This window comes from Elgaria multicarinata, chromosome 1 (genome assembly GCF_023053635.1).
Source record: "Elgaria multicarinata webbii isolate HBS135686 ecotype San Diego chromosome 1, rElgMul1.1.pri, whole genome shotgun sequence".
Taxonomy (NCBI): Eukaryota; Metazoa; Chordata; class Lepidosauria; order Squamata; family Anguidae; genus Elgaria; species Elgaria multicarinata.
This window is the reverse complement of record NC_086171.1, coordinates 35430986-35448790: the sequence shown is the minus strand read 5'-3', so window position 1 is coordinate 35448790 and position 17805 is coordinate 35430986. Positions and strand designations below refer to the sequence as shown.

General features: G+C 42.4%; 2 protein-coding genes across 2 annotated transcripts in view; one reads left to right on the top strand and one right to left on the bottom strand.

The window, feature by feature from the left end:
* LMBR1 (limb development membrane protein 1) overlaps positions 1-17805 on the bottom strand; it is a 281805-nt gene that overhangs the window by 197382 nt on the left and 66618 nt on the right. The window lies entirely within an intron of this gene.
* Positions 11606-17805, top strand: part of UBE3C (ubiquitin protein ligase E3C) — a 75233-nt gene continuing 69033 nt past the window's right edge. Inside the window, exons 1-2 of the mRNA XM_063125932.1 lie at positions 11606-12086; positions 17752-17805. Coding sequence (XP_062982002.1) covers positions 12021-12086; positions 17752-17805 — 120 coding nt within the window. The 5' untranslated portion in view covers positions 11606-12020. The remainder of the gene's footprint in view (positions 12087-17751) is intronic.

Below are 17805 nucleotides of genomic sequence, written 5' to 3'. Positions count from 1 at the left end.
TGGAGCTATTTTTGTAAATTTTAAAGGGCCGTGTTGGCAAGTCAAGGTCATGTGTGGCCAACCAGCTGTTAACCAGGAACCCACAAGCAAAACATGAGTGCAAGAGTGCCCTCCTGCCCATGTTCCCCAGCAATTGGTGTACATAGGCTTACTGCCTCTGATACTGGAGCCATCAGTAATAGTAGCCATTGATAGCCTTCTCCTTCAGGAATTTGTTTAACCGCTTTTTAAAGCCATCCAAATTGGTGGCCATTACTATATATTGTGTTAGTGAATTCCATAGTTTAACTATATGCTGCTCCCTAGCTCATGGCAACTGAGATGGAAGATGATCTCACTATAGGATCAGCACTGCAATGACTGCCAAAACAATCCTATTCATGCCTACGTAAAAGTAAGTCCCATTGAGTTCAATTGGGTTTACTCCCAGGTAAGTGGGCTAGTTGGAACATGGTAATGTGGGTTAAAACGTGGTGCTACAACTCGGTGGATTTTTAGCTGGATGATGGACCATATCTAAAAGAGTGCTCATCAATGATCCTCATGAGCCTGGGTAGACATGACAAGTGAGATGCCTCCAGGTTCTATTCTGGGCCCAGTGTTGTTTTACACCTTTATAAATAACTTGGATAAAGAAGCTGAGGGATGCTCATCAAATTTGCAAGAGTTGACAACAAACTGGGAGGATTAGTGTAGCCAAAAAGAAAAGAAAAAAGAAATCAAGATGAACTTCACAGAATGGAAAATTAGGGAGGGGGGGGGGAGAAATGCCGGTTTCAACAGGGACAATTGTAAAGGTATGTATTTCAGTAGGGAAAAGCAAATGCACATATATAGGATGGGTGACCCCTGGCCTGATATGTGAAGAGTATCCAAGGGTTTTAGTAGACAACAAACTAAAATGAGTCAGCAATGTGATGGACCTGCAAAAACAAAAGGGGGGCTAATGCAGTCCTAGGCTGCCTCAACGGAAATATAGTATCCAGGTTGTGAGACGTAATAGTACAACGCTATTCTTCGGTACAGAGGAGGGTGATGAAGATGGTGAGGGGCCTGGAGACCAAGTCCTATGAGGAACAGTTGAAGGAGCTGGTCAGGGCCAGCGCTACCATTAGGCCAACTAGGCAGCCGCCTAGGGCGCAAACAGAGGGGCGCAGTACTGACCTTTAAGGGTCACAGTTTTATACAAATTAGCTGTTTTAAGGGGGAAAACATAATAAAAGGAAAATATAATAGTTCAGAAACTCTTCTTGAACAGCTGAATCGAAGATGGCAATTTTTTGGGTTTGTGTGTGTGTGGTTTGTTTTCTTTTTCTCCAGAGCACAGGAACTAATCCAATGAGTTCAAATTTCAAGAAAGGGGATTTTGACTAAACATTAGGGCGGGGGACTTCCTGATGGTGTGAACTGTTCAACAGAGGAACAGACTGCCTTGGAAGGTGGTGGAATCTCCTTTCTTAGAGGCTTTTAGAGGTTTTTAACCAAGGCTGGATAGCCACCTATCTAGGGTGCTGTAGCAATGGATTCCCAGGTGTCCCTATTCAAAATCCAACAGGGATATATCCAACATTAGTCCTACTTAGAGCAGACCCATTGAAATGAATGGGATTTCATGATTAACTTAAGTCCAATTAATTGCAATGGGTCTACTCTAAGTAGGACTAACATATGGATACAAGCTGCATTGTCCACCTGGACCACATTGAGGGCGCAATCCTATGTATGATTAGACAGGGGAAAAGTCCTACAATCCCAGCAATTGTAGGACCTTTTTCTGTCTAAACGTGCATAGGATTGCATCTCGAATATCTTTTGACAAGACAAAGAAATTTTGTTGCCTTTGCTGGCAATAACCAAGGCTGTGTACAAGCTTGTAGTTCCACAGTAGCACAGGATAGCCACAGCCTCTAGAACTAGCAGCAGAATCGAGCCTTTTAAGAATTTCCGCCTTTCTTTGAAAAACAAATTTCTAGCCTTTCTGTGAAGCACCCTTGAAAATCCATAAATCATTTGCCTCCAACTGGTAGATTGGGGCCCACAAACAGGTTATTATAAGCCTGATCTATATTGGGTAGCAAAAACAACAGGCAGAGACTAGATGCAAAAAAAACTGTGGGGCTCTTTTAGTTACTTAAAAAAAATAGTTTTTTCTGAAGGGATGAGAAAAGTGGCACCTGCCCAAATTCTCTCTTCAGCACAACTGAGAAATTATATTATATTCAGCGATATATAAATGTTACAAATAAATAAACAAACAAACACCATTCAGAAGACCTGCCCTCCCTTGCATCTCATCACCACAGAAAGAAGGTTGGAAGAAATTTAATGAAGAGGTCATCCTGAGCGATATCTTAGAAGCGAGGGGGAATTGCTGGATTCTCCGGTGGTCAGAGGGTGATTTTCCAGTGCCCCATAGAGACCTTTTCTCCCCTCTGCAGGATTAGCAAAAGCAGGATATATTAAACAAAGTTATAAATGCTTGAAAATATATTATGCAAAATAAGCAATTATATACATTTGCCATAATTTATACAAGGCAAGGGCTTTCTATTTTTTCTTTCTTTCCACATAATGTTTACCTCTGCACTGAATTTTTGTGCGTACACATACACTACAACCAGCAGTCGCGTTCTGCACTTCAGGGCTTTTACTATGCTGCAGTGCCAATGGAAGGGCAGGTTAAACTAATGAGCTGAACAGCTGTAACAATTGTCAGCTGAGCAGTGGGGAAAAGGACCCCTTGGGAAATGCCACATGGACTATTCAAAGGAGGTAAAGCTGTTCAGGTTCCTGAGAAGCCATAAAAGGCAATGGGAGATTTGCCATTTGACTTCCACTGAAGCAGGATCAACTTAATAAATCTGGGAAGCAGACATGGTGATGTTTGGCACATGATTAACCTGCAGCATTACTCTAATTACTTTAATTAATATATTTATTGTAGATTTTTTAAAATACAGCTTTATTAAGCTTAGGGGGCCTTTAAACTATAGCGTAACTTTGTATAAAGCCAATGCATGCTTTCAGCAGGCATTTCCCAAAAGCCTGCAAGAATGGTGAGCTGTAACTTTGGCAATCATGTCTCTTCTTTTCCACTTAAGGCAAAAATTGTAGAAGAATAACATGTGCTTTATCTTCCATTTAAAATTAAGCTCAGATGTCCTAACTGTTGTCAATGATATGAATTTAACATAAATGATTCTATAGTTCTGTTATTGTGTGCATTGTGTTACTTTTCAGCCATTTTCAAGAACTGTGGTAAAAAATACTGGTTTGTTTATTTATTTATTTATTGCACTTATATACCGCTCCCATAGCCAGGGCTCTCTGGGTGGTTTACAGAAATTCTAAAATTAAGATTAAAATGAGTATACAAAATTTAAAGTGTCTAAAACATAGAACATTCACACATAAAGCATTAAAAACGGTTAAAAACCTAAAACATGTGAGTAATTAAGATGCACCGCCATATGCCTGGGCAAAGAGGAAAGTCTTAACCTGGCACCGGAAAGATAGCAGCATTGGCGCCAGGCAAGCCTTGTCAGGCAGATCATTCCATAGTCTGGGGGCCACCACTGAAAAGGCCCTGTCCCTTGTTGCCACACTCCGAGCCTCTCTCGGAGTAGGCACCCGGAGGAGGACCTTAGATGTTGAACATAGTGACCGGGTATATTCACGTTGGGAGAGGCGTTCCATCAGGTGTTGTGGTCCCAAGCCGTGTAAGGCTTTATAGGTCAAAACCAGCACCTTGAATTGGGCTCGGAAACATACAGGCAGCCAGTGCAAGCGGACCAGAGCAGGTGTTATATGGTCGAACCTTCTGGTTCCCGAAATCAATCTGGCCGCTGCATTTTGCATGAGCTGCAGCTTCCGAACCGTCTTCAAAGGCAGCCCTACGTAGAGTGCATTGCAGTAATCTAACTTGGAGGTTACCAGAGCATGGACAACTGAAGCTAGGTTATCTCTGTCTAGATAGGGGTGTAGCTGGGCCATCAACCGGAGTTTGTAGAAGGCACTCCATGCCACTGAGGTCACCTGAGCCTCAAGTGACAATGATGGATCTAAAAGAACCCCCAAGCTACGAACCTGCCCCTTCAGGGTGAGTGCAATCCCATCCAGAACCGGTAGAACACTCCCCCCCCCATCCTGTCAGCGGAGTCACCTACTAACAGCATCTCAGTCTTGTCTGGATTGAGTTTCAGTTTATTAGCCCTCATCCACTCCATTGTCGCAGCCAGGCACAATGGAGCTGGACATTGTGTCTTTTAGTATGTTGTTTCTTATACTAGTCTGATCATTTTCTCCAAAAACGATTTCTTTTGCAATTATTTTAATGTTTAACCTTATTTTTTTACCTGGATTTAACCCCATTTAACACAGTGGGACTTACTTTCAAGTAAACATGCATAGGAGTTCATTGTAACAGCACAATCCTTTGTATGTCTATTCAGAAGTCAGCTAGGGTGACCATATAAAAAGAAGAACAGGGCTCCTGTATCTTTAACAGTTGCATAGAGAGGGGAATTTCAGCAGGTATCATTTGTATATATGGAGAACCTGGTGAAATTCCCTCTTCATCACAACAAAGCTGCAGGAGCTATACTAGAGTGACCAGTTTTAAAAGAGGGCAGCTGCAGCTTTAACTGCTGTGATGAAGAGGAAATTTCACCAGGTTCGCCATATATACAAATGACACCTGCTAAAATTCCCTTTTCTATGCACCTGTTAAAGATACAGGAGCCCTGTCCTCCTTTTCATATGGTCACCCTAAGTCAGCCCCATTGAGTTCAATGGGACTTATTACAAAATAAATATGTATAGGATAGCAGCCTAAATGTGGAATATTACCCTGCTGCATCTAGGCTAGAACTCAAACAGCACAATGTTAAATTGTCAAGAAGCAGTGTGGTGTAGTGGCTAGAATGTTGGACCAGGAGTCAGGAGATTTGGGATCTAGTCCCCCAATTGGCCATGGAAGCCCACTGGGTGACTTTGGGCCAGTCACGGACTCTCAGCCCAACCTACCTCACAGGGTGGTGGTTGTGAGAATAACATGGAGAGGAGGAGGTTTATGTACGCCACCTTGGGTTCCTTAAGGAGAAAAAAAGGCAGGATATAAATGTAGTAAATAAATACATAAATAAAACATGGCTCCTCCTGCTTATTTGACTATATCTTTGTTGTAAGTTGGTATGACTGGTTGCTGGATGTGTAGAAGGCTCACTTAAAATTGAGAGAGACTCTTACAGAGGATTTGAAATAGCAAAGGCTACGTTGAAGGGGGTTAATCAAATAGGGAAGATATATACATATAATCAGTGAAGGCTGGTGGCTCTAACTTTGGTGAGGTTATGAATCCATTCTGGGTTTCAGTCAGAACCAGCCAGAACTTTTAAGGAGCTCTTCAAAGTGCTGGACCAGTTCCCCAAAATGGGTTGAGAATTTTAGATAGCTCCTTTAGAGTTGTGGCTGGTTCTGACTGAAATCCGGAATGGGTTCACATCCCCACTGAAATTGGAGCCACCAGCCTCTACTCTTCATATTTTTACCAACATGTAAGCAAAAATTATTCTGCAATTGTTTCATGTGAGAAGGGTAGCAATTGGTACTGCAGATGGGTGTTGTACTAGTTTTGAGGGAGGGGGTTAAAAAGAAAACAAGAGAAAGGGCGGATTAAAAAAAAACAAAAACCCAGGAAAGATTAAAAAATACTTATAAACGTTTATTTTAAAAACATGCACACAAATGCACACAGGAATAAAAGTGGTTTATAGATATGGCTAATGTTAAGAAGCATTTAAAACTGAGCTTTTAAAAACTTGCCAACTGTACTTTTAAAAAGCAGTTCTAGCTCATGGATATCTACTGTGCCAAAGAAAGAATTAATAATTACTTTTAACTACCCTAATAAATTTGGGTTTCATCACATCCGTGTTGCATATCATTGACTATTTAAAACAAGGTCTGTGAGCTCTTAAAGGAGACAAGTACCTGTGTTAAAATGTACATTGCCTGACATTTTCCCCACATACATCAATTATAATTAAAGAGCAATAAGAATGCCAAAATGGACTTCTCAGGCACTTTCAGACAGAGATCCTTGCACTTAAAATTAAATCCATTAATTGTAACTACACTGTTTTTACTTTTTTATTTTGTGTGTGTGTGATCTTTCAGGTAGTGCACAAGACTAATTCATTGCTTTTGCAATCCTGCCAGTCTTTGTTAATTAAGGTTCTTGATTTATTTAACTCCAATGGAGATCAGTTAGGGATGCCCAAAACTAGGCTGAAAAAGTCACTACTTCATATCATTGCAAATATTTTAGAACCTCATGAAAAATGTTTCTGATGGACCAGCAAAAATTGATTCACAAAATGGGCTATAATTGTGGTTTTTTTAAGTCAGAAGTATTTGATTTTTGTGGCTTTTTAAAATTGTTTTGCTAGTACCTGTGAGTACCTACTCAGAATTAAGTCCCACTGATTTCAGTGGCACTTACTCCCAGGATTGTATATTTGACTGCAGCTTGAATAGCTCACAAGTTAAGAAGCTTTTCGAATTAGTGGAATTCAACTGAATAGAACTAACTTGAAAATAAAAATAGTAGAGAGGTGGGCCTGTGCATACTGTCCGCACCCCTTACGACTCCAGGTGTGTGCTGGCTCCGCTGTCCTTGCCATGTTGAACTGTGGCATGTGGGCCCCTTCCCTCTGAGAGTCCACCTTCTCACCGTATTTCTCCTCCTCCTCTTTCTCATCCTTGCTACCGCTTGCTTGCCAGGAAGAGAGCCAGCGAGCAAATGGCATCTACTGCTCCTTCTGGTCACCACCATGGGTGGGTCAGAGCAAGAGGCAGGTGAACAAGCAGTTTACAATGGTGAAGAGGATGGGCAAGTCCAGGGGGCCCTTGAATAATAGCTGAGGAGTGGGAAAGCAAGCAGGGAGGGTCAGTGCATCTAGCAGCTATTGCCAGGTGTGGTTGTGGGAAGAAGGCCTAGCTAGCATGTAGGGTGACCATATGAAAAAGAGGACAGGGGTCCTGTATCTTTAACACTTGTACTGAAAAGGGAATTTCAGCAGGTGTCCTTTGTATATATGGAGAACCTGGTGAAATTTCCTCTTCATCACACCAGTTAAAGAAGCAGGTGCCCTGCCCTCTTTTAAATCTGGTCATTCTAGTATAGCTCCTGCACCTTTAACTGTTGTGATGAAGAGGGAATTTCACCAGGTTTTCCATATATACAAAGGACACCTGTTGAAATTTCCTTTTCTATGCAACTGTTAAAGATACAGGAGCCCTGACCTCCTTTTCATATAGTCACCCTACTAGCATGGGAGGGCAGCTGCCAAGGATATTACAGATTTGCAAATGATCTTATAGTGTGCACCATTCCAGAGGCTGCTACTGCTAACTGTTCCCCCTTATTTTCAGCATCATTAGGATCCAGTCTGATGTGTGAGTTGTTTCCAAACACCTATGCACTGGCTGCCAATTAGCTTCCAGACTCAATTTGAAGTGCTGACTATTATCTTTAAAGCCCTTCACAGTTGGGCCAGTGCACCTTAAAGTCCCGTATAAAACTCCTTATTGCCTCAAGTCATTTGCAGAGACTGTGATCCATGATGTGCCTTCCATGAACAAAAGTAGACCTGCTAGGATGCAGGACGGAGCCTTTTCAGTGTTGGCTTCAATTTTGTGGAATAGTTTTTCCAGGCAAGTCCACCAGGCCTTCTAGTTACTGCCTTGTACTATGAGACAAGACTTCTTAATTTATCTTTTTGAGTTGATTGTTTGTTTTTACTTGATGCTTCTGCTTTTAGGCTATAAATTAATAAGATAGAATTCCATTTAACAAGAACTTGATGTTCATTGCCAAGAATAAAATATGTCATGATTAGCATGACAGAAACATGTTGAAATTGGCCAAAAAACCCCAAAACAACCCCACCTTATTTTATGTGAAAGAGACTTTAGGGGCATTTTTTCCAATTCCACCAATTTTAGTTGTCTCTAGAACTTAGAGCTAAGGTGGGAATGCTGAATGCTTCAGTGCTAAGGAGAGAAATGCTTATTTTTTGCTGACTGGTTAGCATTTGGTGTTTCTGAGTGAGCATGGCAAATGGCTTAAAGGACCCATTAATTAACTTCGATTAATTAACATTAATGGCAATCAGTCATCTAAACCCCTTAGTGGTAACCACAGCCTGTATTCTTGTTTAATGTAATTATCTATATTAATTTCTCTGATGCACCAATACCAGGGCCCAAATAATATTCCAACGTTGAGTTCTCAGTTCTGAATGCACTTAATCATGAATAAGTGACAATCAGCTAAATGAATTATAGGACTTATTAACAAAAGGGCACTGTTAAGTTCACAACCTTTAAATACGGAATGCAAAACCACAGATGTCATGTGGTTTTATCTTCCATGTTGTATTTTGGATCCTATTCCTAAGATCCAGTTCTCACTGCAGGATGGCATGCTCTGAAGATATGGTAGGGTAAAAGCCCGAACAAACAGAAATAAAAATACGCATCACAATGTGTTAATATATTGACATTTTTATTTAAATTTTGTGGGAATACAACAGTATTTTAGATTCCAGCAGTGGAGGCTGGTGGCTCCGATGGCAGTGGGGCAGTAAATCCACTCCAGTTTCACTCAGGACATTAAAGGAGCTTGGGTTCAGCACCTTAGATAGCTCCTTGAGAGTTCTGACTGGTTTACAACCCCACTGACATAGGAACCACCAGCCTCCACTGGATTCCAGCTAAAACACATTGGTCCCAATCCAGAGATGTTCTCACCCAGTTCTTAATGCTATTCACAAGATCTCCCACCACTTTCCATTGAACAGATTATTAGCACTGTCAGCATTATGTGATATGTTAGCATTGTTAAACTTTTGTTTAGTATTAATGAATTTTATGGTAAGCTCAAAGCACTGTTCATCCGATGATCTAATAAATTGTCCTAATAAAATTTATCAGTTGAATTAATCAGGGTGTAAAATTACTACTGTGCACTATATTTCTTGCTATTTGATTTTTCTTTAAAAACGCGTTGAATGAAAATTTATGAAAACAATTAAACCTGTCACTAACAGAGTCAGACACCATGCTTGTAGCGTAAGGTAACAGTAAGTCACTAACAGCTACAAGATTATAAAGTGAACATGTTATTCTCAGGAAGTGTTACATTACACCCATAAATTACCACTCAACAGTCCGTTAATTCCAACTCCTTCCCTGGGAAGGCGACTTTGTTTCTATTGCTGCCAAAGGCCCAATCACCATCTCAGCTTGTTGCTCTGGCATAGGTGCCATAATGGATGATGGGCCAAGACCAGAATTAAACACTGGCCTTCTTCTGAACAACAGACATTCAGAGCTTTTCATGTATAAACACAAAATAAATAAGAACATGAGCCATGCTGTATCAGACCAAGGGTCCATCTAGTCCAGTACTCTGTTCACACAGTGGCCAATCAGCTGTCCACGGGAAACTCATAACCAAGACATGAGTGCCTCCTGCCCATGTTCCCCAGCAACTGGGGTGCATAGGTAGACTGCCTCTGGTACTGGGGGTGGCATAGAGCCATCAACACTAGTAGCCATTGATAGCCTTCTCCTTCAGGAATTTGTCTAACACCCTTTAAAACCTTACAAATTGGTGGCTACAACTACCTCTTTAAGTGAATTCCATAGTTTAACCACATGCTATGTGAAGAAGTCCTACCTTTTTTCTGTCCTGAATCTCCCACCAATCAGCTTCATTGGATGACCCCGGGTTCTAGTATTATCGGAGAGGGAGAAAAATGTCTCCCTGTCCATATTCTCCACACCATGCACTTCTTTTATCACATCTCCCCTTAGCCTCCTTTTTTCCAAGCTAAACAATCCCAGCTGTTGTAAGGTTCATCCATAGGGGATTTACTCCAGGCCCTTGATCATTTTAGTTGCCCTCTTCAGCACTTTTTCCAACTCTAATAGTGCTGATTTTGTCAGAAATGGCAAGAAATAAATGTATACCTGCCTCAGGTGATACCAGGATTGTTTAACTAGTAAAATGCCCCTCATCCTTATATCTACATGCTACTTCCAGTATCAGAGGCAGTATGCCTATATACACCAGTTGTTGGGGAACATGGGTGGGAGGGTATGGGCAGCCGGTTGGCCACTGTGTGAACAGACTGCTGGGCTAGATAGATCCTTGGTCTGATCCAGCAGGGCTCTTTTCATTAAGGTGTGGGGAAAGCTTTTGTTTTGCTAAAACCTCTGTGTATGTGTGCACAGTGTGTCTTTGCAGAGATCTACTATGAGAACCCTGTAAATGAGGCTTCATCAACCATTGCCATAGATGAATGGTGGAACTACTTTAGTTTTGAAGTGAAAGCAACTGGAGTGGAGTCGTTAGTATACTGGCGTAGGATTGGAAGGGCCCGGTTTGGATCCCCTCTCATTCATTATTATTATTATTATTATTATTCATGAAGTTCACTGGGCGATCCTTGGCCAGTCTATCTCCTGGCTCAGTCTCCTTACAGGATTGTTTTGATGATTTAAAGTGTGGGAAGAACCATTTATGTTATCCTGGATTCTTTGGAGGAAGGACAATACATATATATATATATATATATATATATATATATATAATATTTTGTATATTTAGTACATTTCTAATCCGCTCAATAGCTAATATTCTCTGGGTACATTACAATCAGTTAAAAAACTAAAGTGCCATTTTAAAACACTGTAAAAATATAAAATTCAGTACAAATATTTAATAGAATAAAATACAATATAATAAACAGCACAGGAATAGATTAATCAGCCACAATAACCTAGAACTAGGTATCTAAAATGCCTGGGAGAAAAGAAAGGTCTTTGCTTGGCACACACACTCACACAGAGACTAACAACAATAGGGTCCAGGCAAACCTCTTTGGGGGGAGTTTATTCCAAAACCAGGGTGCCACCACTCAGAAGGCCCTCTCTCTTATAGTCCCCCTATCTTTCGTCCAAAAAGCTCAGGAGGGCATGCATGGGTATTTCACACGCAGCCATTTTAACCTCATAATAAAACCGGTTGAGATAAGCTAAGGATCCATATGGGGGTAGAGGAAAAATGGATGCAAACACACACACACACACACGTGCGGCCTGTGACCATTTCAATTCACGCTTTTGCGTGCCCGAAATAAACATAGCGGCCATTCCAGCACAGTAAGAATTGGCGATATATCATAATTTTCTTTCGGAAATCCGATTTGCCGCCGCGGCCTCCGCCTCGGTGACTGGGTCTTTGTGATGGCCGAAGGACGAGGAACGGACAGGAGGGAGGCTGCCCGAGGAAGCGGGCAAACGAAACAGGCTCCTCTTTTACCCTGTCCCCGAAGCGGGCTTGGTAGGAACTCTAGCTGAAGCAACGATGCTCGGCTGCCGGCAAGGAAGGGCCGGGCCCCACAGGAAAAACCTGCTCGAGCCCCGCCTTTGAGGTTCTGCTTTGCCTGTCAACGTCTCCAAAGCGCCAGGCGCGCGCTCTCGTATGGGGAGCGAGTGCGGGGGCGCGCGCGCCTGCCTAAGGGGCGGGGGCGCGCTGAGGGAGCTGCAGTCGGCGGCCATCTTCTTTCAGGAGCCGGCTGATTTCCTACTTCCCCCCCACCCCCACCCCCACCCTGCTGCAAGTGAGGCAGCCCCAAGCGAGCCCCTTTGCCACTCACTGAGCTGTAGCTGCTGGGCGCTAGGGCAGACACGAAAGGAAAAGGATATTTGGAGGTGGGGAGGAGAGAAGGGAGGCCTTCCTTCCTTCCTTCCTTCCTGGGTGTCGCTTCTGGGCGCTGGGAGGAAGGGAGCGGGGGGCGCTTCCAGTGGCCACTGGGGTGGGCGTGAGCCTGGCTTTGGTGCTTTCTCCTGGGGTTGGCCCCCTCACCTTGTCCCCACTTGCCTGGCTCTTTGCCCTGCCGGCTCAGGAGGCAGGGACTGCTCTCTAGATGGGAGGATAAGCTGTAACCATGTTCAGCTTTGAAGGGGAATTCAAAACCAGGCCCAAGGTGTCTCTTGGAGGAGCCAGTAAGAAGGTAAGCCCGTCTCGTCTTTCTCGTGCAATGTCTGACTTCTTGCTATTCTGATTAATCATGCCCCTTTCCAGGTCGCGCTGCAAATCTGCGCAGAGGTTCTGGTGGGCCCCTTGCACAGCAGGCGTGACTAAGGTTTAGCTGAGGAACCCTTGATTGCCTCGCCCCTTGTTCTCATGCTGCTCGTCGTCCCCCTCCCCTTAACCTTTGCTTTGGGAAAACAACAACCACAACCCCACCCCACCCACCCAAATCTAAGCCAGAGGCCTCTTGGAGCTGCTGGTGTATTCAGAGTGTGCTGGTGACTGGCTGAGTTTCTGTTATGAGCGAGGCGTTTGCAGAGGGGCGCATTCATTTGCGGCGCTGGCTTGCGCTCCCTAGGGTTTAGAAAGAGAAACTAAGATCCAAAATATCCACCCAAAAACACGCTGCGCAGAGAGGCCATCGCCCATTTGCGAGGCTTCCTCGAAATTCAGTACAAGTGTCTCCTTGTGAGTTGCCAGGTCACCCTTGTGTCACCTCCCCCCCAAACTTTGCATCCAATTGGTGAAAAATGTAATGTGGGAGGGGAGAGTAAGGAGCAACGTGTAGGCCTCTCGTATGGGGAGTGTAACTGCTGCGTGGGACTAGAGTGTAACTTTAGGGGAAAAGGTGTATAGGGTTTTTGGGTGCGGGGGGGGGGGGCTTTACAAATTTAATTCCTAAATGCCTACATTGTATTCCTGTACTATACAGGATACCGATTTCCTGTATTGCTTTTTAATACGTTTAAGAGAAGCCTAGGCCAGATTTCTAAAGCAGGTTGGTCAGCAAGGAATGCACTTCAGTTTATCTGTCTTTTATCAGGTTTCTTATTAGCATTATTTCTAAAAGGGAGATCTCTCTTTAGAGATGCAGTACAAAGGGGCCCACCAAAATTATACATGAATATTATGGTAGCTACCTATAGTGTCCATTTTTTTATTTAAAAAAGCATATGCTGTGGAAACAAATGGTGGTGTAACCTCTATTTCCTGCACTCTAGTTTAGTTTTGTGTGTGTTCTGAAGTACTGTGATTCAACAGTGGCACAACTGAAACTTGGCCTGATTTTAAATCTCTTTTCTGGAGTCACTTATAGGCCTTATACAAGTCACCAGTTCCCAATTTCAGTCTTCTGTTAAGCTGAGAGATATAGTCCAAAACATTTGAAAGGCACCACATTGGCAAAGGCTGCCTCAGAATCACCATTTCTTCCAAAGCAGTATCAGTAATTCCATGTGTAATTGCATATGTGTTTAAATGTGCCCATCATTTAGGATTGGCCTAAAACCAACAACTGGTCAGGCTGGTTTAAAGCTATCCAGATAACAAATCTAAGTTCTTATGAAATTATTGTGATACTAATTATTGTGATACGCAGACAAGCTGGAGCGTGTTCAGAGGAGGGCAACCAGGATGATCAGGGGTCTGGAAACAAAGACCTTTGAAGAGAGACTGAAAGAACTGGGCATGTTTAGCCTGGAGAAGAGAAGATTGAGGGGAGACATGATAGCACTCTTCAAATACTTAAAAGGTTGTCACACAGAGGAGGGCCAAGATCTCTTCTCGATCCTCCCAGAGTGCAGGACACGGAATAACAGGCTCAAGTTAAAGGAAGACAGATTCCAGCTGAACATCAGGAAAAACTTCCTGACTGTTAGAGCAATACGACAATGGAATCAGTTACCTAGGGAGGTTGTGGGCTCTCCCACACTAAAGGCCTTCAAGAGGCAGCTGGACAACCATCTGTCAGGGATGCTTTAGGGTGGATTTCTGCATTGAGCAGGGGGTTGGACTCGATGGCCTTGTAGGCCCCTTCCAACTCTGCTATTCTATGATTCTAATTTGCATGCTGAAAGCACTGTCAGTTAATAGTAATGAAAATATTATTTTGGTTCTGTTTAATCTGCCATAAATACCACATCATTCACTTTTTTATGCAGTGTTATCTAAGCCACATTTTCATGAATCAGATGTGCATCATAAATATATTAAGTATGACCTGGTTCACATGTAACAACAACCCATCAGTTTAAAAAAATGATGGATTGTTGGTGACATATGAGCACGTTGCCTGCAGTGCACTCGCCTCTTCTAGTTTACAACACAACCTACGATTGACTCCTTCATGGGTTGTGAATCGTAACATGTGAACCTGGACTGCTGGGTTGTTTAGGTACTAAACAACCCAGTAGTTAACCCATGGTTTGTTGTTAAGTTAATCGCTGTGTTGTTTAGCTCCTAAACAACCCAGCAGTCCAGGTTCACATGTCATGCTGCACATCCTACAAAGGAGCTGATCATGGGTTGTATGGTAAAGCAAAAGAGGCAAGCACACTGCAAGCAGTACCTCGCACATCCCCAACAACCCATCAGTTTTTAAACTGATGTGTTGTTGTTATGTGCAAACAGCCCCCATGTGTAACTATTCATCTGACTGATGGAGGAGCTATCTTTTTTACTGACATATCTCTGATAGCTGAAAGCCATTTATGTTCATTAGATCACATACATGATATTACTTACATAGGTTTGTGCACTGAAGATAGAATAAAGCTGGTGTGGTTAATGTATTCCCATTATGGTGCTGAAACCACCATTGGTTTTTAAACATCAATGAAGTGCTAGAAAAAATGGGGAGTAATGTCAAGGGTGATTTATTGAGGCTTTAGTAGTTAGGTGAAGATCCCAGTACAGGCTTTGCTTCCCTGTACAGTAAATCTGGGCATTGGCATTTGGTGAAGTATTGTCAAACAATATTCAAGGATATTGTGAACTAAAAGTGCATATCAGTCAGTCTTTGATGGAGAGAACAAAGAAGTATCATATAATATCCAGATTTCAGTTTGGTACTCTCTGTATAAATACAAGGATACTAAGCAAGATCACTTACTTGAAGATTAAGACTCCAATCCTATACATGTTTGGAAGTAAGGCCTACTGAAACAGTGTGTTGTGGTATTGCGTAGCAACATTTCATTAATTTTGGAATGACCTGCAAGGCCTCCTCTGACAATCTTAAAGGTCAGCTGGGTATATATAAGGGAAGGCAGTCTGCTGGATATCCTGGTCCCAAGTTTAGGGCCTTGTATGACATAACTTTGTTCATGGCTAATAGGCAGCCAGTGCAGTTCTTTTAACACAGATATTATGTGATCGTAGCTGGATATTGCAGTGAGCATTCTAGTTCTGGGTTCTGCACTAGCTGCATCTTCTGAACGATGCGCTAGGGCATTGCAGTAGTTTAATTGTAAGTTTACCAGGGCATGGATCACTGTGGTTAGGCTATACCTATCCAGGGCAAAGTTGGTAATCGGCGCTCCAGGCCATTGAGGTCACCTGGGCCTCCACTGACAAAGTTGGATCCATGAGCATCCCCCAAACTACATGCCTGCTCCTTCAAAGGGAATGCAACCCTATGGGCAGTAGTAAATACTCCCTAAATATCTCCCAAGTTCGACCCTGGCCTGCCGGGGTGGGGTGGGGGGCTAACATCATAGAGATCAATGCTTTCACTATACCTCCTCCGTGGCCCAGGAAATGTGCCTCCTAAAACTTCACCAATCCACTTGTTCTGGTCCTCATCCGTCTCTACAACTTGGACTTCCAGTTGTCACCCTTCCCTTCCTTTCTCGTCTGACTCTCTCCCATGCCATTTATATAGCAGCTGCTGTAGCCTGGACTTGCTGCTTGTCCCTAGTGCCTGCCCCCATCCATTTCTGGAACACCCTGATCTTCTGTGGGGCAACATTCGGAGCCAGCCCAATTGGGTCTCCACCCCTGCTTCTTAGAAGGAACTTCCATTGTTTTAATTCTATTCAATCAAACTAAAGCAACTTTTCATTGGGTACCTCACATGGTTTAGTTGCTGCTATGTAGCTGTGTCTGGAGACACTTTTGTAAGTAGCGCGGACTAGAGTTTAGATCCTTATCTGATGTCTGTAAGCACTCAGGCAAGCAGTCAGGAGAACTAAGCTTATTAGGCAGTCTAAAGTTGTAAGTAACAAATAAAATAACACAAGACCAAATATGGCTCAGCAGTAGTAATGAAGTTATCGATCTCTGTGGTATTCATTAGTTTTAATGATTGGTTATTATGAAGGCTTTTTCAAAAAACTGGTGATAGACTTTGTAAAAGCCAATGAAATTTGTTAAGTTTTTTTTTCTATTCCCAGGTATCCTAGTTCTGAATTTGAAAATAAAAAAACAACACCTGGATAAATAAAAATGCACTTTGTAATGCAAGTAACCTACTGAAACTATCTGAAAAGCAAAACTAGTAATCATTCAACCTGTCTGGTAAAACACAAATGAACTTTTGAGTCTTGCCACTTCTACAATGGCATATTCACCATTGGAAATATTTACTGCTCTTTTGTAGTCTGTATTGAAATATCTAAAGTGTGAAGGGTTCACCACATTGCCTGGAAAATAATTCCAAAGATGCCTAGGTCTGCCTAGCAGACAGGTTTGATTTGTTATTTACTTAATCCTAATAAGAAAACCAAATATTGCAACCACAAGCTTCCATTTTATATTGTTAAAAGGGCATTTCTACTCTCTCTCTCTCTCTCTCTCTCTCTCTCTCTCTCTCTCTCTCTCTGTGTGTGTGTGTTTACTGCTCTCAGTTCAGTCCCTTAACTATAACCTACATAATAGTACTGCAAGTACATTCCATCTTGGTGCTTACGTCCATCAGATATATATCCTTTTCCTCTGGAACTTTTTCCAGCATGGGGGAATGTAGTTTGGCAAAGACCAGTATTCATACAGTTTAATGGAGAAAACAGTAGGTTGGATCTAGAGTTATATGGTGTAGAATTTCTCAAACTTGATGATCCCTTAGGCAGAAAAAGAGGAGTCCATTTTTACTAGTCATGTCCCCCCACCCACGAAAATCTGCTCTGGATAGTTGAAAGACATTCCAGAACAGCATGTGTGGTAGTTAGTGCTGCAGGAGGAAGAAGAAATTAGCAAAAAATGTCCTTTGCCCCCCCTTTCCCCAGCAGGGGGTTTCCAGTGGATCCCAGGTTGCTCTACCAATGGAAGAAGCCCTCCCAGTCATGGAGGATCAACTCTGGATCCAATCCAATATATGTCTAACATAATGATGAATATAGGGCACTTGGAAATACACTTGCTTGGCAAAAGCTCTTTTTGTTACCGTGTGACTTCTTCACCCACTACAATTTGCCACAAGGGCTCCGCGATGGTAGCAATGATTTTAACTGTTCCTGCAGTTCGTGGACTTGGGGAAGTTGGAAAGTGTAATGTATGTGGTGTTTCCCTCTGCCCCCTCCCACCCGAAGGTCGTTTTCATTCATTCTCAGCTAGAGACGTTTAAGTAATTAGATATGTGAATTGACTGAAATGCATTTTAGATCAAGTTGAATCTAATTACTGTATTTAAAACAGAGATAATTGGGCTCGTATTTGTAAGGGAGATAGTGGATTAGATTGCTGATAATGGTATTGTGTCATATTGTGTTAGGTCTAAGCATATAAAAGGGAGGATATATGTAACTTTCTGGCATGATATTGAGAGAAAGATATGTACTTTACATTAAGAAGGAGATATATATCTTTATTAAAAGCTTCAGATATTCTTGTTCAGCTAGAAATACTACATTGTGTTTGTTCTTCTCCAGGAGCCAAAGGCATCTCTTTTGCATCGTACACAGGAGGAGAGACGGAAACGAGAG